Genomic DNA, 27,124 nt, shown 5'->3' with positions numbered 1-27,124 from the left:
GATGTGTGTGTAAAGGGAAATTATGTTCATTATTGATAAACATATGTTCATTCTGATAGGGAGATACTTTGTACAACTATGGCTGGGATGTGTGGCTGGGATGTGTGGTGGGGCCGGTGGGAGGGGAGGGGAGTGCACACAGGGAAAAGGAAGTTATCTCCACCTCAGTCACCCTTTTTAAAATAGATATTTTATATATCTATTATACAAATAGATATAACAGATATTGTATATATTTTTATTGTATATATTTTTATTACCATATTTATTTGGTAAATGAGATGTACATCACCTTGATTCTACTTATTGCTATTGTCTTAATGAGATGTTCATCCCCTTGATTCTATTTATTGCTATCGCTTTTGTCCATCTCCCCCAATTAGACTGTAAGCCCGTCAATGGGCAGGGACTGTCTCTGTTACCGATTTGTACATTCCAAGCGCTTAGTACAGTACCCTGCACATAGTAAGCGCTCAATAAATACTATTGAATGTTTTATTATTTTTATTTCTCCCCAACTTCAACAGCTCTGTTTCATGATTGTGTCACCTTATTCGGTAGTTTACGGCTTTGTTTAGAACAACTACATCTCAACTGTTGAGTGCTTACTCTGGTCAGCTGAGCACTTGGAAGAGTATTTCTGCCCTCAAGGAGCTTTTCATCAGCTTCCCCATCCCACCCCATGCCTGCATGAGGACACCTTCATGGGGGGGTGGGTGCGCGCGGGTGCGGAACAGACGATATGGAGCGTGTGTAGCCACGGTTAAGTGAATGTTGTCATTATCAAAGAATCCCACACGCTTCGCTGTCATTTTTATTTATTGTCCCTACCGCGTGCAAAATGTCCATTCTAACAGGACCTATTTTATGGAGTCGTCACGTTTCCAACTAGTAATACCAAGACAAAGAGTGGCCAGAAAAATGAAATTTAACTCATGGGTTGTGGTCAGACCTGTTCTTAACCTTTATCATTTCCCTGCTCCTTCAACAGACAGGTGCCTGATGTGGGGAAGTAAACCGGCATCGGTTTGTGCCTTTATTAGCACAGTAGATGTCTGGGGGCCTCAACCCTTCTGTTGCAAACCACTGTTGAAAGAAACGGGAGTTGTCAAGGGATTTAGATCCTCTGCCAAGATTAAATACAGAAAGACATGGATTAGAGGGGTGGCATGATCTGCAAGTTTCTAACAGCCTAAAAAAAATTCAGTATCAATCAGGACTCAGGCCTGGCATTAGAGGAGCCATTGTGGATACAAAAGCTTTGAGAGTCTATTGGCCTCATAATAGGATGCATGACATCTTGAGTTTGGTGAATCAAACAATCAATCAAGGGTATTTATTTAACACTTACCGGGGGCGGAGCCCTGTACTAAGTGCTTGGGAGAGTGCAGTTGAGTGTTAGAAGCGAGAACCACATTTTGTCAGATTAACTCAATGGCAGTTTAAGGCAGAGATCACTTGTAGTTCTACCAGCCAGGGTACATACTACACATCAGTCAGGCTCTGACACCTGCCTGCTCTGGGACCTTGGGCAAGTCACTTAACTTCTCTGGGTTTGTTTCCTCATCTGCAAAACGGGGATTCGATATCTGTTCTCCCTCCTACTTAGTCTGTGAGCCCCCTGCGGGCCAGAGACTACGTCCTATCTGATTATCTTGTATCTGTCCGAGCACATAGTACAGTGCTTGGCACACAGTAAGCACTCCACAATTATAATAGCAATCTTCAGATCTTCAAGACCCTGTGAGACCACATAGAGATGGATTCAAAGAGTCCTTTGGTGGTCCCGTCTGAGTGATGTTTCGAAGAGAGAAAACCACCCATACCTGGCCCTTCCGATGAACTGTAGAGAGCCTATGGGTGCCTGATACATTTCCCCACCCATTCCACCACTAATGAGCAGATTTTGCCACATTGTGGATCATCTTCCGGACTCTGGAACATCACGAGTCCTTTAATCCTGTCTGCCACCTCTGTCCCCTCATACTGCCCTTCGAAGGTAGCTGGGAGGGGGGAGGGCAAGAATGTGTACCATCCTTCCATTCCTCCTGAGTTCTCAAGTCACTGACTTCAATCCCCTTTAAGTTTTAATGCTTCACAAGCAAGCATGGATTTTGCAACATCTCTGGAGGTGAGGGATGATAATTACAGCAGAATATGGGAATCCTTGGGACTCAGCGAGGCCAAGCCAGAACCCCATCCACTTGGGTTCCAGGACTCCACTCAGTGCAGATGGCAACTTCGACATTGGTGGCCATCACCACAGCAGATGACACTGACAAACACTAATGTGTGGCTTTGTACTGGGCATTTCATAGAACAGAGGGATCATTCTCCTGAAAAAGCTTCGGCTACCTTCATTCGGGAAGAATTCAATAGAATTCAACAAGATGTGGACAAATCTACTTATGCTGCTCGTGTCTTACCTGAAAAACTGACCTATTATTCTTCCAGCATTTTATTTTAGAAAGTATAAAACATTCCTTAAGGAGAGGGACTACAATAGCCATAATGACGACAGTGGTATCTGTTAAGCACTTACTATGTGTCAAGCACTGTTCTAAGCACTGGGGTAGATACCACTCATCATCTCAGTCACAGTACATGCCGCACCTGGGGCTCACAATCTGAGTAGAGGACAGGGATTGAATCTCCGTTTTACAGATGAAGAAACTGAGGCACAGAAAAGTCAAGACACTTGTTCACTCATACAGCAGACAAGTGGAGGAGTGGGGATTCTAACTTTAGCAAAGTTCAACGAATAGAACCAATATTCTTTTGAGTTTTAACTCGTAGTTTAGTTCATTTGGGCTTCTCTCTTTCTTCCTCCTCTCCATACCCCTAACCCCACCCCGACCTTGAAGATAAATTTAGAGGCTAGAGATTAGTCTTTCTAGACTGTAAACTCCCTCTAGACTGTAAGCTTCTAGTGTGCAGGGAGCATGTCTAAGAACCGTTACTTTGTATTTTCCCCAATGCTTAGTACAGTACACTGCACAAAGTGTTCAATAAATATGATTCATTCAAAATAGTTTACACAGAAAGTGGCCTTTGGCAACAGTTTTCTTTTATTAGATCTATTAGCACAGTGTGCAACAATAACGACAATCTCATCTCTACTGGAATTAAAGCACAACTTTAATAAGCATATACCTCCTACTTACCTCATTTTTGTGATCTTATGTAAACAATGGATTTGAGCACTTTCTGTGTGCAGATCAATCAAGGGTATTCCTTGAGCGCTTACTGTGTGCAGAGCACTGTACTAAGTGCTTGGGAGAGTAAAATACAGTAAAGTTGGCAGATATGGTCCTTGCCCACAAGCACAATAACAAACCAAACCATCTGTCCTCTATATACTTCATTTCTTCATTACTGTCTACTCTTGATTATAAAATGGGGGTGGGAGGAGCCCCAATATTACATATTTGAATTTCACCAACTTCAGAAGACCAGGCCAGATCTTAAAATAATTCAGAACGAGTCTAAATGAGAATGCTTGCAGGAATCTCAAAACTGAAAAATATAAACCCACAATTCTAAAAAAAACTAATTTTAACAAACCTCTCAGGAGCCCCTGGAATTGGGTTTATTAGTCTGAAAGTGTTATTCCAAAACTGCCTCATTTTTTAACACATTCTTGGAGACTAAGCTTGGATTTTGGTATTTTAGGAAAAGAGTTGACTAATGTACTTTTTGCATAGGCAACAGTAGTTTCACAGGCTCAAATGGGTGGGAACAGCTGATGTAAATATGGGCAATTGCTCAATAGATTGTCAGCTGCTATCTGTGAGGTTGTTCTATGGTGAGCTGAATTTGACCATAACTTAGATCTGACTGCAATACTATTTTGGGTGATGTTAGCAACTAAGAAAGTTTGACATTGTGCAGACAAAAGCAGCTCTCCTCTTATATTATGTACATTCAATAAAAGGCAGGGTACAAAGAAGTTTGTTTTCAACAGCTGTAACTATGATGCTTTGTTTAAACAAAGGGGGGAGGAGATAAAAATAATTTCTAAATTTGCATTGACGCACACCATATTCCTCCTTGTTCATCAGAGGTACATTTGTAATCAACACTAAATATAATGGTACAGTTATTAAAAACATCCCTACAGTCACTCCAGCCTGCATTACGGTGCTTAAATGAGGCAATCAGAAAAAAAAAGGTAAAGGCTCTGTACCATTTACATAAGGATACCCTGAACACTTGTTGGTTTGCAATCTATGGCCAATATTATTTTATGACCACTGGGAAGAATGAGAATACAAATAACTGACGTCTAGAAAAAAGGCAATGTTCAATTTGTCAGTTGTTTCAATGCCACCATACTATGTTTTCGAGATATGTAGCAAAGTCGGCTGCACTCCACGTCCCGCTCTCAGTTCCTGCAGCCGGGACACAGCATACTAAAAACCGCAAATCCTTAGGACTCCCAAGTCCATGCACAACATGGCCCGTGGGAAGGGAACAGGACTGGGAGTCGGAAGATCTGGGTTCTGATCCTGGCTCTGCCACTCGCCTGCTGTGTGACTCTGGTTGGGCATGTCACAACCTCTCTGTGCCTCAGTTTCCTCAACTGTAAGATAGGGAAAATCAATACCTGTAGGCAGGGAATGTGTCCACCCACTCTGTTATACTGTACACTCCCAAATGCTTAGTACAGTGCTCTGCATACAGTAAGCTGTCAGTAATGAGGACCATGTGGAACAGGGACATTGTCCACTGTGATTCTCTTGCACTCACCCTGGCACTTCGTACAGCGCTTGACAAATACCACAATTATTAAGAGTGGAAAACTCCTGAAAGTCCACGTGGAACTAGAGGCGCTGATCAGTGGAAAGGAGAGTCAATGGCTCCAGAAACAGCAAGGCCTCACCAGGAAGGCAAATACATGATTTACATGTATTCCCAAGCTTTACTCCGTGGCTTCCTGACATTGATAGGATTCTATCCCATAAGAAGACAAATTTTTATCCTTGCACACAACCCATACACCCTCTTCAAAATCATGCTTTGAGATGTCCTGGTTAGCAGCCAAAATGTCTCCAAACCATTTTTTGCATGGGGTCAAGATAATAATAATTGTGGTATTTGCTAGGCATTTACCACATGCCGGGCACTCTACTGAACACAGGGGGTAGATACAAGTTTATCAGGTTGGACAGAGTCTCTGTCCCACATGGGGCTCACATTTCAATCCCCATTATACAGATGAGGTAATAGGCACGGAGAAAAGTGAAGTGACTTACCCAAGGTCACCGAGAAGACAAGTGGCAGAGCCAGTATCAGAACGCGTGAACTTCTGACTCCTGGGCCCATGCTCTATCCACTTTCTCCAAGCTGCTTCTTTAGATTGGATTGTAGATTGGAACTACAGTTCCTTTAATGTTTTAAACCCCAGCAACATCACAAAAAGGATCCAGGTGTCCTCTCAGCCCCAAGCAGCTCTCTGTGCACCAATACTATTTTTAGCTCATCTCCTACCCCAAATCCCTGACTACCTCTATTACTGAGATATAAACAGCAGCCCTCTAGGTGCTCTATTATAGCTACATTCCAGAAAGACTTGCAGATGTTCCAATTCAGGGATCATATATTGTCTATGCTAAATCAGTGCTATGACACTGCCTGACGAGAGCGGAGATAGAGAGGGGTTTTTTTCTGAAGCATCATAATAAATATTTGTTGAATAAGAACCTACACTATCAGACAAAGTCCCTGCCTTCAAGGAGCTTAAAGTCGAAAGGATAAGAAAGGCAAATGCAATGGCAACATGAGGAAGAATATTGAACCAATTTTTTTTTAAATAGGCCAGTAAATACAATGAGAGCTATAAATTAAAGTTCAATCCCTTTTCTCCCTCCTAATTAAACTGTGAGCATCATTTGGAACAGGGACCTGATTATCTTGTATCTGTCCCAGCACTTAGTACAGTGTTTAGCATAGAGTTGGCACTTAAATACCATATTATTATTATTTGAGTGCTAAAGATGACTGCAGGGATAGCCTCACCACCTACTGAGGGGTTGGTCGGGAATGCTTCTTGGAAAAGGTAGCTTTTTCGGAGAGTGTTGAAGATGGAGGAATTATGGTTTGGTGTAGTTGATTGCCATGAGTTCCACGTAGAGGGAAAGGAACGCATAATAGGTTGGCAAAAAGAGAGTTGAGAGCAGGGCACGAATAGAACATTAGCTTGGTTAGCGCCAAGATTGTGAGTTGAGGTGAACAGATCCTTAATACAGAACTAGGAAAAGCTTTATCTTAGCGGGGAAATGCTTGCCCTTGCAGTTTAGATGCAACTGTGATAGAATGAACAAGAACATTTGTTTTTTCAGTGAGAATACTGTTATTTTTAGCATTTGATTTAATTTGTAGGTGGCGGCAACAAAATTCAGCTGGCATTTGAATACATCACTTGATAACTGTCCTCCCACCAACTACATACATATATATGTATATATATATACACACACACACATATATATACACACACACATATATATATAGCACTCAATCACCTTGCCCCCTCCTACCTCACCACATTTCTCTCCTACTACAACCCAGCTTGCACGCATCGCTCTTCTAATGATAACCTACTCACTGTACCTCGATCTCATCTATCTCACCGCTGACTTCTCGCCCACCTCCTGCCTCTGGCCTGCAATGTCCTCCCTCTTCATAACCAACAGATAATTACTCTCCCTATCTTCAAAGTCTTACTGAAGTCATCTCCTCCAAGAGGGCTTCCTTAACTAAACCCTCTTATCCTTTTACTTCCACTCTCTTCTGCGCAGGCCTGATTTGCTCCCTTTATTCATCCTCACTCCCAGCCCCACAGCACTTAATGTTCATATTCGTAATTTGTTTATGTATATTAAAGTCTGTCTCCCTCACTAGTCTGTAAGCTTATGGGCAGAGAATGCATCTGTTGATGTTATATTGTACTCTCCCAAGCACTTAGTACACTGTTTTGCACACAGTAAGCGTTCAATGAATATGAGTAATTGAATGATGAGGTAAAAGTAACTTGGCTAAGGTCACGTAGCAGACAAGTGGTGGAGCCAGGATTAGAAACCAGGTCCTTCCACTCCCAGTCCCATGCTCTATCCACTAGGCAATACTGCTTCTAATTAATCTACTCTCTCCTGGAAGGAAAAAAAACGGTAAAAAAACTAGGATATCTTGCTCCACCCCATACTTCAAGTACACTTCTTAATATTATTTTGGAAACTGGGCTGCTGTATTCACTGTTGATACTGAAAAATGCATAATCGGCTAGGTCTGCGCACTCTAAATAAGGTATTGAGAAGTGTTGACTTGTTCTACATGTGTAGTCCAAACAAGACATTCACACCTCAAAACCCAATCTAGGTGGATAATATGGGGTAATTACTCATCTGATTGTGGAGGGAGGGGGAGAGGGTAATCCAACCACTGTAGGCTAGAAATTGGGGTTCTGGTTTGACCTGTAGCTGATGCTGATTTAATAGTATTTACTCAGTGCTTACTATGTGCAGAACACTGTACTAAGCGCTTGGAATGTACAATTCGGCAACAGACAGAGACAATTCCTGCCCAATGATGGGCTCACAGTCTTGAAAGCAGTGCTCTAGGGAAAATTTTTATAAGCAACTGCTTCAAAGATAAGATTGCCCTTAAACTTGATATTCTTTCAGAATCTAGTGACAGATCTTTCACAGGTTTCTGTAACCAAATAAAATTAGATTTTAAAAAAAACTCTGGTCTCCCCCCATCTTCCTTTGAAATTTTATTTACAGGTAAGTGTGAAGATCTACAAATGCCTACAGTACTCTCCTGGGCCTGCCCTTTTACCTCTGGGACAAAATCTGAAGAAGAGCCCCAAGGCCCAGGGAAAATTAACCCCTCAAAACATGCCCTTTTAATCAGATTCCTCTAACCATCAGGATAAACACTTGAAGAGGAACTCAAGAGGATGCCATTTCTACCCTGGCCAAATCAAATGCATCACTTCACAGCACTCCAGGAACGCAGTGCTTCCTTCAACTATTTAGTGGATAGTTTATTAGCATCCTTCCGGTAGGATTAAGTAGCTTTCTCTAGAGATTTCGGCACACATTACACTCCACTTAGCTGCTTCTAAAAGAATTTACCATTCAGAATGCTAGTTCATAGATTTTTAGACAATACATAAAATGAGGGGAAAACAAACCCGGCCGTCAACGAAGCCAAGGTATTCACGATAAACCTAGGGAGGCCAGAGAGGGGCCTGTTTCACCAGGGGCCCAGCTCAACCTGTTACTCTCCGGCTGGGTTTTTCCTCACACTCTTTTTCACTGCCCCAATACACCCAACACTCCTCTCCAAAACTCACCACGGTAACACTTCTGTTTGCTCCCCAAGGGAGCAGCAGGATAGATGCTGAAGGAAACAAAGCTCTGACAAATGCACAGGCAACCACCGTCCATCCACCGTTAATAAAACAAGCACCTCAAATGAGAATATGGTCCTCTCCGGCTAAAGAAGACCTCTGCGATTCCTGCCGTCGTTACAAGAAATCGAGATATTTTCAAGTGGTTTCTGCCCTAGGCTTCCTACTACAGTGAAAAGCCACCACCACAGTTATGCCTCTGTGTATGAAATTAGATTCATCGAGGAACTGCACAACTTAACGTTCACCTATGTAAAAAAACAAAACAAAAAACACCTTTCACCAAGCCAACGAGCCCTCTGGGCTTAGCCAGGTTGGAAAGGGGCTAGCCACCAGTGCTAGTGGTGCCCTTATCTACCTTGCCTGTGAGAGGCTAAGGGTGCCCCCTCCTGGGTTTCCTTCATTCACTCATCCTGTACCGGAGCAGCAATTCATTGCTTGGCACATAGTAAGCGCTTAACAAATACCACCATTATTAATGCAGATTCTCGGTATATCCTTACTTTGGGAGGGCTCTTTCGATTTTTTTTATTTTATTTTTGACTCATAGATATAAGTTTCCCCTTTTTCAAGAGGCAGAAAACAGACAAGGGAAGAGGGGGAACTTGCCTGGAAAAAAAAGCAGCATGGTCCAATGGAAAGAGCCCGAGATTGGGAGTCAGAAAACCTGGGTTCTAATCCCAGCTCCACCACTTGTCTGCTGAGTGCCTCTGGGGAAGTAACGGCACTTCGAGTACAGAGTTGGTAAATATATTCCCTGCCCACGACGAGTTTACAGCCTAGGCTAGTTCCAAAGACTGACAATATGCACTAATCATGAAGGCTTACATGCACTTGAGGCTAATTACTTGGCTCCCAACACTCCCAAGCCAACCATTTATTCCTCCACCCACCCTTCCCTCTGCACTGCCTTGATCCGTACCGCTTAAGCACTTGATATTCACCATCACCCCCAACACCCCAAAGCACTTGTGTACAATTCCTTACATGCTGCCGCTTACCTAGCTGTAATTTATTTTAAAGTCTGTCTCCCCTGTGGACTGTAAACTCACTGTGGGTAAGAACTTTTTCTACCAACTCTATTGTATTTTCCTAAGAGCTTAGTACAGTGTCCTGCCCAAAGTAAGCGCTCAATAAATGCCACTGAATGACTGACTGTAGATCACAGCATAAAGCTCCACCCCAAATCAAGAACTTCTAGAAGGGTGGCAAAATCCATCACAGCCAACTTGTATCACTTCCCCAGTCAACTATGAGGGAATCATTAAAAAGCAACATTTATTTATCAACCACGTGGCCCTAGGATGCAGCCCATCTCTCATCTCTCCAAACCCTAGGGGTCTAACAATACCCACAGAAAAGATTACTGGGGCAACTGCTGAACGGGGAGCCTAAGTGAGATGATTACAAGCAAAAGGAACCTAGGAACTCACAAAAGTGCAACTTAAAAAAAAAAATGCAGCTGAAAGACAGAGATCCAACGAGCCTGAAATGCTGTAGTCAAAAATGGCGAGAACCCCTTCAACCAAAGCCTCAGGAAGCCTGCGAAAAAAGACCTCGAAAAGGGTTGTGCCTTGCCAATGTGACCACAACCTCGATCTAAGGGGCAGTAATGTTCACACATACGCTGTGTGCCAAAGATTGCTGGTTACACGAGTCTTTTCAGCTGCAACCTCAGATTTACACCGTTAACATGGTGAGCAGCACCTTTGTAGCTGGAAGAACATGATGGATTATTTTCATTACGCTCTTTGTTTGTAGTTTGAAACTTTAGTTACGATTTTTTATTTTCCTTCATTTTGGGGAATAAAAGGGGACTGAGTGAAAATGGATCGTGTCTGCATTTGGGGCCGCAATACGGTTTAAGAGCTCTATGGACGATAATCATTAACAATGCTCCACAGCAGTCTGAGGTATTGTGAATGTGAAAACTAAGGCTGTGTGTTTTCCAGATGTCACCATCGCAGATCAAGCTTCAAGACTGTTAGCAGAGGAATACCTTTAAAACCAGAAACTTGCAATTTATCCAAAGGTCATTTTGAAAGAAAGAAAATTTCCATTCAATACTTAGTTCCAACTAGCATTTTCTTGAATCACACAAACACAAAAGGCTCTTCTTACGAGTGTGTACTATAGTCATCTATAAAAAATGGTAAAATAGGCTTTGTTTATTTGGCAAGTTATCGTCAAATGCAATTTAAGAAAAAAATTACAAGGAGCCAGGGATTGCGACGACTGAACAAAGGAAATGCTCCATCAGCAAAAAGGTACTGAATTACCAAAGCTACTGTATCTGTTCTAAGATACATAAGCCACCCAATTCATCATCATTTAACCTTAAAGTCAACTCTCAATTTCAGCATTAGCAAACCTAACTGAATTCTGAATTTTACTGTTTGTCTCCATCACAATTTATATTATGCCGCTGATGGCATTTTAATTTAATCAAGCATCCAATATTAAAGAGTAATTCTGCAAGCTATCAAAAACAAATGTCCAGGCTGTCACTGGTAAGGAAAGCCAAAGGGAATAAGGAGGGAAGGGAGAGAGAGAAATTTAGGCTGATGGCTGAAAATCCACCCCTTAAACAAAAGAAGCCCTACGCAGCAAGATGAGGCGAGATCACACAGGGGGAGTCCTTTCCAACTCTGCCAGAAGCCAGTCCCACCACTAGATGGAAGCCATAGGCAGCACCAGGCAAACCTAGCAGAATAAAATTCAAAGCAGAGATCCATTTGGGGACAGGTGACAGAGCAGCTACAGAACAATCAGGGCTCATACTTCAACACCAGGGACAATTCCCTGGGGTGAAGCCAGGCCGGGTTACGGGAGCAATAATAATAATATTAATTTTGGTATTTAAGCGTGAGCAATAATAATAATATTAATTTTGGTATTTAAGCGCTTACTACGTGCCGGGAACTATACTAAGCGCTGGAGTGTACACAAGCACATCGGGCTGGGCACCATCCCTTGTCCCACGTGGGGCTCAGTCTCAACCCCCGTTTTACAGATGAGGTAACAGGCACAGAGAAGTTAAGTGACTTGCCCACGGTCACAGAGCAGATAAGTGGCAGAGCCGGAATTAGAACCCAAGCCTTCTGATTACCAGGCCTGTGCTCCTTAGAATGAATGGTTAAGGAAAGAGGAGAGGGGTGGAGGGGAGGTAACTCTCAAAGCTCAGAATCAAGTCAGGGGTCAGTCACACAGGGCCACAATGGTTCTGCTGATCCCAGTCCACTCGAGAACCCAGTCTTAAAAAAAATTCTCTATTACAAAGTAGTTCCTTCTGAAAACCACCACAAGAATTCTAGAGTGAAACCTCAAATGATTCTGGACAAAAATACTACCCCAACTTGGGAAAAGGCAAATCCAAACTGAGTTCTATTCATGTCCTGTGGTAACAATAAGCTGAGACTAAGGAAATGATGCAGGGACAGAGAGAAAGTGTCTAAAATGCTGCTTATCCGCTTCGATGGCGTATTTAGTTCTCCAGTTCTTAATAAGTACAATTTTTTAAAATGAAGTTATTCCCTATGCCTGTTTCCCAAACTCATAATCACAATTATGGTATTTGTTAAGCGCTTACTCTGTGCCAAGCACCGTTCTAAGCACTGACGTAGATACAAAGGTATCAGGTTGTCCCATGTGGGGCTCACAGTCTTAATCCCCATTTACAGATAAGGTAACTGAGGCCCAGAGAAGTGAAGCGACTTGCCCAAGGTCACACAGCAGACGAGTGATGAAGTCAGGGCTAGAACCCTTGACCTTCTGACTCCCAAGTCTGTGCTCTATCTGCTAGACCATGCTGCTTCGTGGTCTACTTATGCTTTCCATGGGATCGTTTCACAGAACATTTTAAGTCTGCTCATCTACATATTTGGGGCTTTGTTGTTTTCCTTAGTATCATTTACCTCACCAATGGCCCAAAAGTCCCACATGCTCCTATCTGACCATAATTTTCTCACCAGCCTTCTTTCCCACACATCACCTCCCTGCAAATCTGTCCTGTTCCCCCACTGAAACCTCCAATCTTTTGACCCAATCCAATTTTCTCAGCATCATGCCCCATTTAGACTCCATATCCAAATTACCTTCCCTGATGACCAAACTGACACCATCAACCCCATCCTCTCCACTGAACTCAACTCTCTCACCCCCAATCCCTTCATCGATCTCCTACCACTAAAGCCACAGCCTTGGATCACCTCCACAGTCAGCTTCCTTATCTCCTGGGTAAGCGCTGCTGGCAGAAATCTAGATATCAGGTTGACCTCATCCACCTCAAGTTCATCCTTGCATGCTGTAACTCTGCCTTCTTCTCTGCCCAGCAAAATTATTTCTTCATCCTTACTGACACCCACGTCCACTGGTCCAGACATTTAACTCCCTCTTCAAAGCCCCTGTCCCCCTATCTCTTGCCCCTAATGACCTGGCTATGTATTTCATTGAGAAAACTGAAATTATCGGGGGTAATCTTCCTAAAATCTCCCCTGCTTCTCTCCAGTCCCTCAACTCTCCCATCTACCCCAGCAGTATCTCAAGAGATCTCCTGTCCTCTCAAAATCCACGCTCTTCACCTGCACATCTGACCCCATCCCTTTGCACCTTACACTTGTCCCCTTCCTTCTTCCCTCCTCAGCTACCATCTTCAACCGTTCGCTCTCCAATGGCTTCTTACCCAATGCTTTCAAACCCACTCATGCCTCCTCTCTCCTAAAAACACCCTCCTGTTATCACCCCACCTCCCTCCTACCATTCCTCTCTGAACTTGAGCGAGGAGTCTAAATCCGCTGTTTCAAGTTCCTCTCATCCAATTCTCTGCTTGACTTCCTCAAAACTGACTTCCGTCCTCTTCATTCCATAGAAACTGCCCTCTCAAGGATCACAAATGTCTCCTTCTCGCCAAACCCAACAGCTTCTACTCTACCCTACTCCCCCTTGACTGTTCAGCTGCTGTCGACCACTCCCTTCTCCTGGAAATACTATCCAACCTCAGCTTCGCTGACCCTGTCCTCTCTTGGTTCTTCTCCTATCTCTCTACGTCACTTGAATGGGATCTTCCTCTGCCTCCCACCCCCCTAAGTTTGGGAGTCCCTGGAGGTTCAGTTATGGGTCCCCCTCTATTCTCCATCTACATCCACTCTCTTGGAGAACCCCATGGCTTCAACTTTTACCTCTATGCGGATGATTCCCAAATCTTTATCTCCAGCCTTTATCACTCTCCCTCTCTGCAGCCTCGCATTTCTTCCTGCCTTCAAGCCATCTCTTCTTGGATGTCTTGCCATTACCTCAAGCTTAATGTCCCAAACCGAACTCCTTATCTTCCCTCCCAAATCCTGCCCTCCCCGACTCTCCCATGACTGTAGACAGCACCACCATCCTTCCTGTCTCACAAGCCCATAACCTTGGCATTATCCTTGACTCCTCTCTCTCGTTCAACCCACATATTCAACCTTTCATTCAATCCTGTCAGTTCAATCTTCACAACATCACTAAAATCCACCCTTTCCTCTCCATCCAAACTGCTACCACAATCCAGTCACTTACACTATCCTGCCTTGATCACTGTATCTCGTCTCTCCCCCATCCGGTCCATACTTTGCTCTGCTGCCCAGATCAACCTTCTACAAAACCATTCAGTCCATGTTTCCCCACTCCTCAAAAGTCTCCAGTGGTGGCCCATCCACCTCCACATCACAAAGAAATGCCTCTACCATTGGCTTTGAAGCACTTAATCACCTTGACCCCTCCTACCTCACCTCGCTGCTCTCCTGCAAGCCAGCCGGCACATTTTGCTCCTCTAATGGCAACCTACTCACTGTACCTCAATCTCTTCTATACTGCTGCCAACTTCTCGCCCATGTTCTGCCTCTGGCTTGGAATGCCCTCCCTCTTTATATCTGACAATTACTCTCCCCAACTTCAAAGCCTCACTGAAGGAACATCTCCTTCAAGAGGTTTTCCCTAAGCCCTCATTTCCTTTTCTCCCATTCCCTTCTGTGTCTCCCTGATTTGCTCCCTTTATTCACCCCCTGCCACCTTACTCCTCTAGAGTCCTCCCCTTCCTCTCCATCCAAACTCCTACAAAACTGGCCCAAGCACTTATTTTCCATCTTGACTCCTGCATCAGTCTCCTTGCTAACCCTCTAGACTGTAAGTTCATTGTGGACAGAGAATGTGTTTACTCATTGTTATATTGTACTCTCCCAAGTGCTTACTACAGTGCTCTGCACACAGTAAGTGCTCAATAAATATGATTAAATGATTGACCTTCCTGCCTCCTGACTCTGGTCCATACTTAACTCTGCAGCCCGGATCATTTTTCTGAAAAAAATCCATTCAGTCCACATCTCAACACCTCTAAACTTCCCATGGTTTCTCATCCACCTCTGTAATAAACAAACTCCTCACCATCGGCTTCAATGCACTCAAATCCACTCACCCCCTTCTACCTTACCTCATTGATCTCCTAATACAACTCAATCTGCACCTTCTGCTCCTGGGATACCAACCTACTCTCTGATACCTCAACCTTGTCTATCTCACCGCCAACCCCTTGCCCCCATCCTCCCTTGGGCCTGGAACTCCCTCCTCAATATCTGTTAGTCCACCCCCATCCCCACCTTCAATACCCTCCTAAAAATCACATCTTCTCCAAGAGGCCTTCCCTCACTAACTACTCATATCCCCTATCTACCCTCCCCTCTGTGTTGACTATGCACATGGCTCTGTACTCTTTAAACACTGATACTCACCCCAGCCCCACAGCACTGACATACACATCCTTCCTTATACTCTATTATTTCCCTGTAGACTGTGAGCTCCTAGTGGGGAGGGAACATACCTATCAACTCTACTTTACTGTATTCTCCCAAGTGTTTAGAACAGTTCTCTGCACACAGAAAGCACTCCAATATCATTGAATAAAAACATCAATGTGGCCAGGTACTTGTTGAACCATTTGAAGGGTACAAAAGCTTTCACTGCAACCAATTCACAAGTATTTAATCAGGTTCATGTAAAAAAAAAAAAAAACCAAACCTAGATGGCTGCTTCCCTCAATGATCTTACAATAGGATGAGAAATATGTACGAGTGATCGTATGTACAATTAAATCAGACAGGGATGTGTCTAATCTCTACCTGTGTATTCTCTCCCAGCACTTTTTAGTACTGTGCCCTGCACACAGCTAAGTGCTTGATAAATACAATTAATACCACTGTGTTTCTCACTTCCCAAACCCCCTGGATTCCCTCTATTAGTTGATTTTTAAAAGACAGTAACTAGGCAAGTAGCCCATAAACAATTCAAGAATTGAAAAAACAGTAGAATTGCAATCTAAGCCATAAATTCACACTTAAGAGTAATGGAAAGTCTAGTCACCCGGAATTTAGAAATGGAAATTGGCTCAAAATCAGGTTCCTGAAAAGTGCTGTTTCAAATTCAAGTAATTTTCCAAACATGATCAGTATTTTCCTTTGAAACCTTGGGATTTGGGGGGTTGTGTGTATGGAGAATGATGGAAGACAGACGGTTGGTGGGGGGGGGGGGAGGGGAGGTGTCAGAGGGACTCAGGAGGGATGATGAGAGCACCCACTCCATGTTTCTCACCTCCTTTTATCAACTGCTCTGCCCACACCATCACATTGAAGCAGGATGGCTTATTGGAAAGAGTACAGGCTTGGGAGTCAGAGGACGTGGGTTCTAAACTCAGCTCTGCCATTTGCCTGCTGTGTGGGCTTGGGCAAGCCACTTAACTTCTCTGTGCCCCAGTTACCTCATCTGTAAAATGGGGATTAAGACTATGATCCCCATGTGGGACAACCTGATTACCTTATAACCTACCCCAGCACTTAGAACAGTGCTTGGCACATAGTAAGTGCTTAACAAATACCATAATTAATATTATTATTGATTACTTCATAATAAAATATTTAAAAATAAAACCCCACAGAATCTCTTCAAGCCTTGATTCAAATCTGAAACCAACAACTCACATTCTCAGTGTGAGACACCGTGCAAACAGAAGGAATGAACGCACAGGAAGTTGTGTGGTGAAAAAAAGACCTGAATTACAAGGAGTGCTAAACCATGTAGTCTAACTTCCAGTTTGCCAGCTCAGTTTCCCAGCATTTTGGAAATAAATATTTGTACCTTCAATATAAGAGCTGCCAGAAACCTAGACATTGGGATCCCATGCGCTTGTCGAGAGTTTCTGACAAGTCAGTATTCCTCCTGGTTCTGCTTCCCAAGGAACAAGAGGGGTAAGGGGAAAAACTGGCCTGAGGAACTTCAACAAGAAACAGCAGGGCAGCTGGAGTCCGGTAAAACCAGCCTCCCCTCAGTCTCTCTCCTTTAAACCTTCATGGTCCCTGCCTATTCCACCTTCAAAGTTCTCATCTCCGTTCCCCAGTGTAGGATAAATATTTTTCAAATATTAAACTTAAGCTAAATCTTTTAGAAATAAATTGAAAGGTTCCACCGCTGATCCCACCAGAAAGATCTCTGTTGAAACTAGCTGGGTTTTTTTGAAAGCCTCACCTATACAATAAGGCTAACTTTTCAGCTCTTAAGAATTGCCTAACCTTTTTCCTCCACCAGAGTGGCACATTTAACACAATACTCCCTCTCCTTCATTTCCTCCACTCCCTCTCCCTTTTGCATCACCCTCGCACTTAGATTTTGTCAGCCCCACGGCACTTACGTGCACACCTGTAATTTATTTATATTAATGTCTGCCTCCCCCTCCGGGCTGTAATCTCCTTGTGGGCAGGGAATGTGTACAGTGCTACAGTGTACTCCCCCAAGCTCCTAGTAAAATGCTCTGCACACAGTAAGCCTTCAATTTATGGGACTGATTGAATAGTAGGCATTTACTTCTGAAGGAGGTGCTTCTTCGTATTGATCCTATTGCTCAAATGAGTTAAGATAGATCATCTGGAAAAAACAAGACTCAGGTTCATAAAAACCTAGTTCCTTTGTAAAGGCACAAGTTGTTCCCAGATGACAGGGACATCTTTACAGCAAAATCTTATTCATCACCCCAAATGGAATGACGATAGAAAACGGATGGGAGTTACACACCGCAAGGCAACGTTTCAGTTCCTCTGAGGAAAAATACAGGGTTACCTAGGTTGATCACCCCACAGTATGCAAAACCCCAGGATATATGCTATGCCATTTTCATTCAATCATATTTACTGAGCGCTTACTGTGTGCGGAGCACTGTACTAAGCACTTGGGAGAGTGCGATAAACAATAGACACAGTCCCAGCCCAGAAGCCTTCGCTGATGCCCCCCAGAATGTCATCTCCACCTGTATTCTCCACCTTATTTGCCCTCCCTTCTGGCTCACCTATGTACTTGGGACTGAAACCCTTAAGCACTTGGTACCTCACCTCCAAACCCAGAGCATATTATCTGTATAAATATAAATTGCAGATGGGGGGAAGAGGCAGAGTAGAAGGAATTATATACATTTACATATAACTGTTTAATATATAATACATCTCAATCGATGGTACTTCCTGAGCAGTTACTATGGTCAGTGCACTATACTAAACGCTTGGGAGAGTACACTTCAACAGAGCACCTCTGTAATTTATTTTTATGTCCACCTCTCCCACTAGATAAGCAACTTGGGGGGCAGGGATAGTGTCGTCTATCAACTCTATTGTATTGTACTCTCCAGGTAAAGTGCTCTGTAGGCGATAAGCACTCAATAAATACCATCTATGGATTCAATCCCTGCAGTTAAGATCTTCTCCCTGCCCCTGCAAAAGCCTCCCCCATTCCCAGCCTCTTTTCTGCACCTGCCTCTCTCCCCTTTGAACCCAAAAGAGCTGGGTGATAAGGGTTTTTTTTGTTCTTTCACCATTCATTCTAACCTTAACAGCCCTCATCAAAGGCCTAGCCTCCTCCTCCCGGCCCCCCATCCCTGGCCAGCTTGCAGTCCTGTCCCTGGGCTGCAGGGACAGAGTCAACATGGGGAGGGGCAGGATGAGAGGGAGCAGCAACCACCTCCTAAGCCACTATCCTGCCCCTAGCTCCCGGCAACCCTAGTGGGGGGGGGGGGAGGATATATGGATGCAAGCTGGAGAATTGGCAAGTGGCAGGTTGGGGGAGAAGGGGCAGAATCAGTTCTCGGGGCTGCTCCCACGTTTAAAATTGAAGGTGGAAGAATGAAACAACAGCCCTACTTCAGCACAGAGGCATCACAGGAGGTGGGAGGGGCAGAAAAGCAGCAGGAAGGAGGGGAGGCCGGTACTCTTCACCTAGTAATAATAATAATCATAATAATGGTATTTGTTAAGTGCAAAGCACTGTTTTAAGCGCTGGAGGAATACAGGGTGATCAGGTTGTCCCACATGGGGCTCACAGTCTTAATCCCCATTTTACAGATGAGGTAACTGAGGCACCGAGAAGTTAAGTGCCTTGCCTAAAGTCACATAGCTGACAAGTGGCAGAGATGGGATTAGAACCCATGAGAGCACATGGTGAAGAACAGCACAGGTAAGGTCCCAGGGCTGTGGGGTAACTGCGTAGCTCTAGGATTCGGGCACTGAAGCTCCACTGCATTACGTGTTATACACTTTATTATTTCAGAGGATTTCTTTTTGGAGTTTGGGTTAAAGTGTCAATGTTGTAATACTATGCTTTGAATTACCTGTACAAATATTAATTAGCTTAGTGATGTTTCCTGCTCTTTCTGCTGAGTTTTGGATTGGATCCTAATTGTTACCATGTAAAAAGCTTTGGGTAAGGGTACCCCACAATAATGCTATTCACATTACAACCACATTTTCTGGGAACACAACCCTGCTGTGATATGCAGTACGCTTATAATGTTTTGTATCCCCAAACTTTCTGATATTCGAAGGAAGCCTGATCATAATTGGGTTCCTTTAAATTATCTCTACCTTCTGAACTATTTGCTGGGGATTCTACTCAAAAGCTCTCTTGCCAACATTATCTACAAAACTGAACAGAAAATTCTGAGGTGTACTTAATTCAGTTTAGCCAATACAAGTTCACAATCTGCAGCCCAAGGCAAATACAGAAAAGTATCTATTCTGTCATAGTTTTTTTACATCTGACTACAGTCTGCTATTGAAGACAAAACATTATATGCAAAGTAGCACAATAAACAGCATTAGCAAAGGTGGCATTATTAGCCATTTCCACCATTTTATTCAACATTAAAGGTACCACAGTCTTTCCAAAATTAATTTTTTTTAAGGTCTGATCCATTTCCCTCAAATAGGAAATGCAGTCCTGCAAATTAACATAAAAGTGTAACCTGTTTGGGTTTTTTTGCCCAGAGACGATCCAAAAACAGTTCAAAGAATTCCACGGCACAATTCCACGGCACATTTAAACTGCCTGTAGAAGAGATGAATAGTGGCTCCAAGGTCTCAGAATTGGTCTCTCCAGCTGTTCTGGAGCTCAGAAGATCCTACTGCTGAAGCAGTGAGCCAACGGGTTTTTGGAGACGACCTTCCATTTAGAAAGGAGGACACCAAAGCCACTGGCCACTAATGCCCATCATCCAAACTTTTCACACCCACAAACTGATTTCATCATTTATTCTGAAAAACTGAGAATACTTCTAAAACCAACTCAATTTAATAAACAGGAAAGTAAAACCATTGATTTCTCTGTAGGTATTAAATGTTAAGAATGAAGCTGTAATGAAACACACAGAGAAAAATGCATCCAATAGCACAGTAATTATTTTAGAGCTTGCCCTTTACCAATTAGTCCAAATGGGGCTCTATTTGCACTGGTTAAAAAAAAGTATGATTTACATTTTAAAAGATGGGGCGGAAAATTGAAATTGTCCTCTTTCGGCAGATGCTTTGACCAAAGGAAGCAAATGAAAAGTGACCACAGAAAGCAACAATCTGCTCTAAAGTTCCACTTTCTGAGCATGTATACTGCTCCTTTAGGGGACAAAAGGTCATCTAGGAGGCCACTCAGATAAGATGTAAAATAGGAAATAAAGTTCTCCTTTGCTTCACTAGCAAAGCTTGTATTTTTCTATCAGATCTTATGGAAATCTGCCAGGCTATTTGCAATATAAGTTAACGGACCATAACGCAATTAGGTCTCTGGGGCAAAATATATTTAGGAATCCGTAACTTTTCTTTTCTTCTCTTCCACCACCCTCAACTCAACACTTTGCAACCAACTGTCACAAAAAGGGAAGCTTGGTAGAGACAGTGAGGATCAAAAGGAAAGTGAGGGGTGAGCCAGGGAGGGAAAGAAAGGTAAATAGGAAAGAAAACAGTCAAATATTATGGGCCTCATCCTGAGAGAGAGCCAGAAGGGGAACTAGGAGGGGGGTCAGGAAGGGGTCGCAAAGAGAAGGACATGCTATAAATGCAGTTTGAGGAGTTCCCCTGGCAGACCAGAGTTCACCCCCAAGGAACAAGGGAACAATAACTACTTGTTAAGCGCTTACTATGTGTAAAGCACTGTTCTATGCGCTGGGGAGAATACAAGGTGATCAGGTTGTCCCACGGGGCTCACAGTCTTAATCCCCATTTTACAGAAGAGGTAACTGAGGCCCAGAGAAGTAAAGTGACTTGCCCAAAGTCACACAGCTGACAAGAGGCAGAGCCACCATTAGAACCCAGACCTTTGACTCCCAAGCCCATGCTTTTTCCACTGAGCCGAGCTGCTTCTCTACCCCGGCGCTTAGTATGTACAGTACTTAGCAAATACCATAATTATTACTATTATTAAAGGGAGGCTTGAGAAGAGATCAAGGAATTCCTCCAGTAACACGGAGGGTCAGGGACAGAGAAGAGAAAGGAGGATGGAGGTGGAGAAAGGGAATGGGAGGAAGATAAAAGGGAATTTAGGGAAAATGATGTACCTCACTGGAAATAATGGAGTGACAGGGAAGGAAAAAGCGGGGTCTGTGTATGTAAGGGGGGGGTTCCCCCGGCTTTGGGCGATTAAGAAGGGCGCTAAAGACTGTAGACACTAAGGTCACCAGGGGCAGGGAACGTGACTGCTCATTCCTCCAGACTGGGAGCCAGTTGTTGGGTGAGGATTGTCTCTCTGTTGCCAATTGTACTTTCCAAGCGCTTAGTCCAGTACTCAACACCCAGTAAGCCCTCAATAAATTCATTCATTCAATCGAATTTATCGAGCGCTTACTACGTGCAAGAGCACCGGACTACGCGCTTGGAATGTACAATTCGGCATGACTAAATGTAGGACTGAATGAATGACTGAACAAATGGATGAATTCCGGTGTGCTGTCCTCTCTGAGGCGCACAGCACAGGGCGCTGCCCACCATCAACCCTCGCTAAATCCATTCACCGGTTGATGGACGGGAGAGGAAGGAGAGGTCTCCGGGGCGGGAGGAGAGGAGACTCCTGCTCTACTGTACTATGCCAAGCGCTAGGTCCGGTGGTCCACCCCCAGGGAGCACCCCAGAAATTCATTCATTCATTCCATCGTATTTATCGAGCCCTGACTATGTGCAGAGCACCATACTAAGCACTTGGGAGGTACAATTCGGCCACAGTTAGAGACAATCCCTTCCCAGTGACGGGCCCCCAGTCTAAATCCCTGCCAAATGACAGGTTCACAGTTGAGAAGCAGCATGGTTTAGTTCATTCAATAGTATTTATTGAGCGCTTACTATGTGTAGAGCACTGTACTAAGCGATTGGAATGTACAATTTGGCAACAGACAGAGACGATCCCTGTCCAATGACGGACTCACAGTCTAAACAGTGGTAAGGGGCTTAGTGGAAAGAGCATGGGCTTGGAAGTCAGAGGCCATGGGTTCTAATCCTTGCTTTGCCACTTAGCTGTGTGACTTTGGGCAAGTCAATTCACTTCTCTGGGCCTCAGTTCCCTCATCTGTAAAATGGGGATTAAGACTGTGAGCCCCACGTGGGACAACCTGATTACCTATTACCAACACCCATGCTCAGAACAGTGCTTGACACCTAGTAGGCGCTTAACAAATACCATAATTATTATCCATTATTATTATTAAAGGGACTGGAGAAATGGGATTAAGACCCCGAGCCCCATGCTGATTACCTTCTATCTCCCCCAGCGCTCAGCACATAGTATTTATTCATTCATTCAATAGCATTTATTGAGTGCTGACTCTGTCTAGAGCACTGTACTAAGCGTTTGGAATGTACAATTCGCCAACAGATAGAAACCATCCCAGCCCAACAACAGGCTCACGGTCTAAACGGGGGAGGCAGACAGCAAAGCAAGACAAAACGAAACAAAAAACAAGACATCATCATCAAAATAAAGTAAGCACTTAACAAACGCCATCATTATTACATATATTATTTACTGCCCTATTTATTTTGTTAATGAGGTGTACATCCCCTTGATTCTATTTATCTTGATGATGTTGGTTTTGTTTTGTTCTGTCTTGCTCTGCTGTCTGTCTCCCCCGTTTGGACTGTGAGCACGTCACCGGGTCGGGATGGTCTCTTTCTGTTGCCGAATTATACCTCCCAAGCGCTTAATCCAGCGCTCCGCACATAGTCAGCGTTCCATCAATACGATCGGATGAATGAATTGGGCCGGGGTGGTCTCTGTTGCCGAAGTGTACCTCCCAAGCGCTTAGTCCAGTGCTCCGCACAGAGTCAGTGCTCAATCAATCCGACTGAATGAATGGTTTGGGACGGTCTCCCTCTGTTAACGAATTGTACCTCCCAAGCGCTTAGTCCAGTGCTCCGCACATAGCGCTCAATCAATAGTATTGAATGAATGAATTGGACCGGGATGGTCTCCCTCTCTTACCGAACTGTACCTCCCAAGCGCTTAGTCCAGTGCTCCGCACAGAGTCAGCGCTCAATAAATACTATTGACTGAACTGGACAGGGATGATCTCTGTTGCCGAATTGTACCTCCCACAGTGCTCCGCACATAGCGCTCAATCAATAGTATTGAATGAATGCATTGGACCGGTATGGTCTCCCTCTCTTACCGAACTGTACCTCCCAAGCGCTTAGTCCAGTGCTCCGCACAGAGTCAGCGCTCAATAAATACTATTGAATGAACTGGACAGGGATGATCTCTGTTGCCGAATTGTACCTCCCACAGTGCTCAGCGCAGAGTCAGCGCTCAATCAATCCGATTGAATGAATGTATTGGGTTGGGGTGGTCTCCCTCTGTTGCCCAACTGTACCTGTCAAGCGCTTAGTCCAGTGCTCTGCACATAGTCAGTGCTCAATAAATACTATTGAATGAATTGGACAGGGATGATTCCTGTTGCCGAATTGTACCTCCCAAGCGCTTAGAGTCCAGTGCTCCGCACTCAGCGCTCAATAAGTAGTATTGAATGAATAAAATGGGCCGGGATGGTCTCCCTCTGTGGTCGAACTGTACCTCCCAAGCGCTCAGTCCAGTGCTCCGCCCATAGCGCTCAATAAGTAGTACTGAATGAATAAATTGGGCCGGGATGGTCTCTCTCTGTGGTCGAACTGTACCTCCCCAGCGCTTCGTGCAGTGCTCCGCACAGAGTCAGCGCTCAATCAATACGGATGAATGAATTGGGCCGGGATGGTCTCTCTGGGGCCGAACTGGACCTCCCAAGTGCTTAGAACAGTGCTCCGCACAGAGTCAGCGCTCAATATGATTGAGTGAGTGAACTGGGCAGGGATGGTCTCTCTGGGGCCGAACTGGACCTCCCAAGCGCTTAAAACAGTGCTCCGCACAGAGTCAGCGCTCAATCGATACGATCGGATGAATGAATTGGGCCGGGATGGTCTCTCTGGGGCCGAATTGGACCTCCCCAGCGCTTAGAACAGTGTTCCGCACAGAGTCAGCGCCCAAACAATTCGACTGAATGAACTGAGCCGGGATGGTCTCTCTGTGGTCGAACTCCCCAGCGCTTTGTGCAGTGCTCCGCACACAGCGCTCAATCGATACTATTGAATGAATCGGACAGGGATGGTCCCTGGGGCCCAACTGCACCTCCCCAGCGCTTCGTGCAGTGCTCCGCACAGAGTCAGCGCTCGATCAAGTCGATCGGATGAGTGAATTGGGCCGGGATGGTCTTTCTGGGGCCGAACTGGACCTCCCCAGCGCTTAGAACAGTGTTCTGCACAGAGTCAGCGCCCCATCAATTCGACTGAATGAACGAATTGAGCCGGGAGGGTCTCTCTGGGGCCCAACTGGACCTCCCCAGCGCTTCGCGCAGGGCTCCGCACAGAGTCAGCGCTCAATCAATCCTATTGAATGGATCGGACAGGGCTGGTCCCTGGGGCCCAACTGCACCTCCCCGGCGCTCCGTGCAGAGTCCGAGCTCAATCAACCCGACTGAACGAAGAGGGGGCGGGAGGATTGGGGGTGGGGGGGGCGGGTCACCTGCGAGAGCTGTCGGGGGTTGGGGCATCCGAAGAGCGCCGAGCTGGAGCTGAAGCTGATGGCCCCGCGGCGGCTGAGGACGTGCTGCGGGACCGGCCTGTCCAGGGGCAGCACGGGCAGCTGGTAACATACTTCCATCGAAGACGGCCGCCCCTTCGCCCCCTTCGCCCCCGCCGCCGACACGGGGACCCCGGGATCCGCCGGCCGCAGGAGACAGAGGCGGGAAGGGGCGGACCGCACCGCAAAGGGGCTGCGACACGCTCCGCTCTCCGCGCGCGCGCGCCCGCCCGCCCGCCTGCCCCGGGCCGCCGGCGCCAGCCCCGTGCAGTGGACGCCGCCGTGACGTCAGACGTCGCGACGCCGCCGGCCCCACGCCCCGGCCAACCCCCCCCCTCCCGTCTCCACACCGCCCCAGGCGCATGCGCGGGACCCTTCCTTTCCCCCCACATGGGGGACACCCCAAACTTCCACCTCCCACGCTGGTGTCCTGAGAGCGGAGGGACACTCCCTCCCCCCTCGACTTAGCAGCATTATTCGACTCTCGGTGTCCCCCCGCTAAAACCCCCACGACCGACGGGATCGAATGTCGGCGACACCCCCCCCCCGGGTTCTGCGGTGGTACAGGCCGGCCTCGAAGCGGGAGCCCACCGCTGGAGTGACGTCACCGAGGAGGGGCAGGACGGTCGCCCCATGAATGAATGAATTCATTCATTCATTCAATAGTATTTATTGAGCGCTGACTATGTGCAGAGCACTGGACTAAGCGCTTGGAATGGACAATTCGGCAACAGATAGAGTCCATCCCTGCCCAACAATGGGCTCACCGTCTAAACGGGGGAGACAGGCAGCAGAGCAAAAGAGAACAAAACGAAAACAATAATAATAATATTATTAATAAATTAGTAATAAAAACGAGACATCATCAAGATTAATAATAATAATGTTGGTATTTGTTAAGCGCTTACTATGTGCAGAGCACTGTTCTAAGCGCTGGGGAAGATACAGGGGAATCAGGTTGTCACCCGTGGGGCTCTCAGTTGATCCCCATTTTACAGATGAGGTCACTGAGGCACAGAAGTGAAGTAACTTGCCCACCGTCACACAGCTGACAAATGGCAGAGTCGGGATTCGAACCCATGATCTCTGACTCCCAAGCCTGGACTCTTTCCATTGAGCCACACCTCATTAGCAAAATAAATACTCAATATAGACAAATGAGCACTGGGCTGAGGGGAGGAGCACGGGGGGGGGGGGGGGGTCCTCAGTGCCCAGTGGGTGTGGTGGGGGAGAGCCGCTCAAAAAAGGAAATCTGAGAAAAGAGCAAGAAAGGGAGGCAAATGAGAGGATGGGAAAAACCTACTGAATTTCGAGAAGCCAGCCCTAAAACCATACCCTGAAACCTAAGGCCATCACTGCCTCAGTTGCTTTAATAAATAAAACGAGAGAGAAACCCTGACTCCCTTGGGATTTGCATGTTACTCATTTAAAGGCCGGGCCTAGGAATTCCCCAGTTCCTCCTCCTTCCCCCAACACCCACCAGCCCCAGTTGTGTCAGATTTGGGCCGGCCCAACCCACTGTGGAAAAAAACCTTAACAGGGCTCCACCCTTCAATGGCAACAACTAGCGGTTGGCAGAGTGCAATGCGCATCTAAGCTGTCCACCTTGGGAATGGGGGTGATGCATGCTTTAAGCCTATTCCGGGTCCAATTGGACTGGTGGCTTTGGGATCCAAGACACTGGCTTTCGACAGAAGGGAAAAAACAGTTGAGAAGTTGAGAAGCAGCGTGGTTTAGTGGCAAGAGCCCGGGCTTGGGAGGCACAGGTCGTGGGTTCTAATCCCGGCTCTGCCGCTTGTCAGCTGTGTGACTTTGGACAAGTCAATTCACTTCTCCGGACTTCAGTTCCCTCATCTGTAAAATGGGGATTAAGACTGTGAGCCCCACCTGGGACAACCTTGTATCTACCCCAGTGCTTAGAAGAGTGCTTGAAAAATACCAGCATTATTATTATTATTAAGGAACAGAAGCATAACCAGATCTCCGCTGGGGAAGTTTCACTTTCATCTCGGGATCTATTTCATATGCTGAAATGGGGGATACCTTTCATGGTGCACTGCGAGTGAATACATGGCCCCTTCTTCAAAACATACTACGATAGACTGTAAGCTCAATGTGGGCAGGGAAGAAATGTCACTGTGTACTTTCCCAAGCCCTTAGTACAGTACTCTGCACATAGTTAAGTGCTCAATAAATATGATTGAATGAATCAAAGTATATTGAAATATTTTCCCTGGTCAGGAATTAAGGTCAACGACTCGTGGTTCAAGACAAATACTGGACGAA

The 27,124-nt window shown here is 45.4% G+C and overlaps 1 protein-coding gene across 2 annotated transcripts in view; it reads right to left on the bottom strand.

The window, feature by feature from the left end:
• The window catches only part of PDE7A (phosphodiesterase 7A), an 86,672-nt gene extending 61,620 nt beyond the window's left edge, over positions 1-25,052 (bottom strand). For both annotated transcript variants that reach the window (XM_029069905.2, XM_007667029.3), the window contains exon 1: positions 24,782-25,052. In XM_029069905.2, the coding sequence (XP_028925738.1) occupies positions 24,782-24,919 (138 nt within the window). In that variant the 5' untranslated portion in view covers positions 24,920-25,052. The remainder of the gene's footprint in view (positions 1-24,781) is intronic.
• Between the last annotated feature and the right edge of the window lie 2,072 nt (positions 25,053-27,124).

This window comes from Ornithorhynchus anatinus, chromosome 7 (assembly GCF_004115215.2).
Source record: "Ornithorhynchus anatinus isolate Pmale09 chromosome 7, mOrnAna1.pri.v4, whole genome shotgun sequence".
Classification (NCBI taxonomy): Eukaryota; Metazoa; Chordata; class Mammalia; order Monotremata; family Ornithorhynchidae; genus Ornithorhynchus; species Ornithorhynchus anatinus.
The sequence above is the reverse complement of the archived record's forward strand: the minus strand, read 5'-3'. Positions and strand labels throughout refer to the sequence as shown.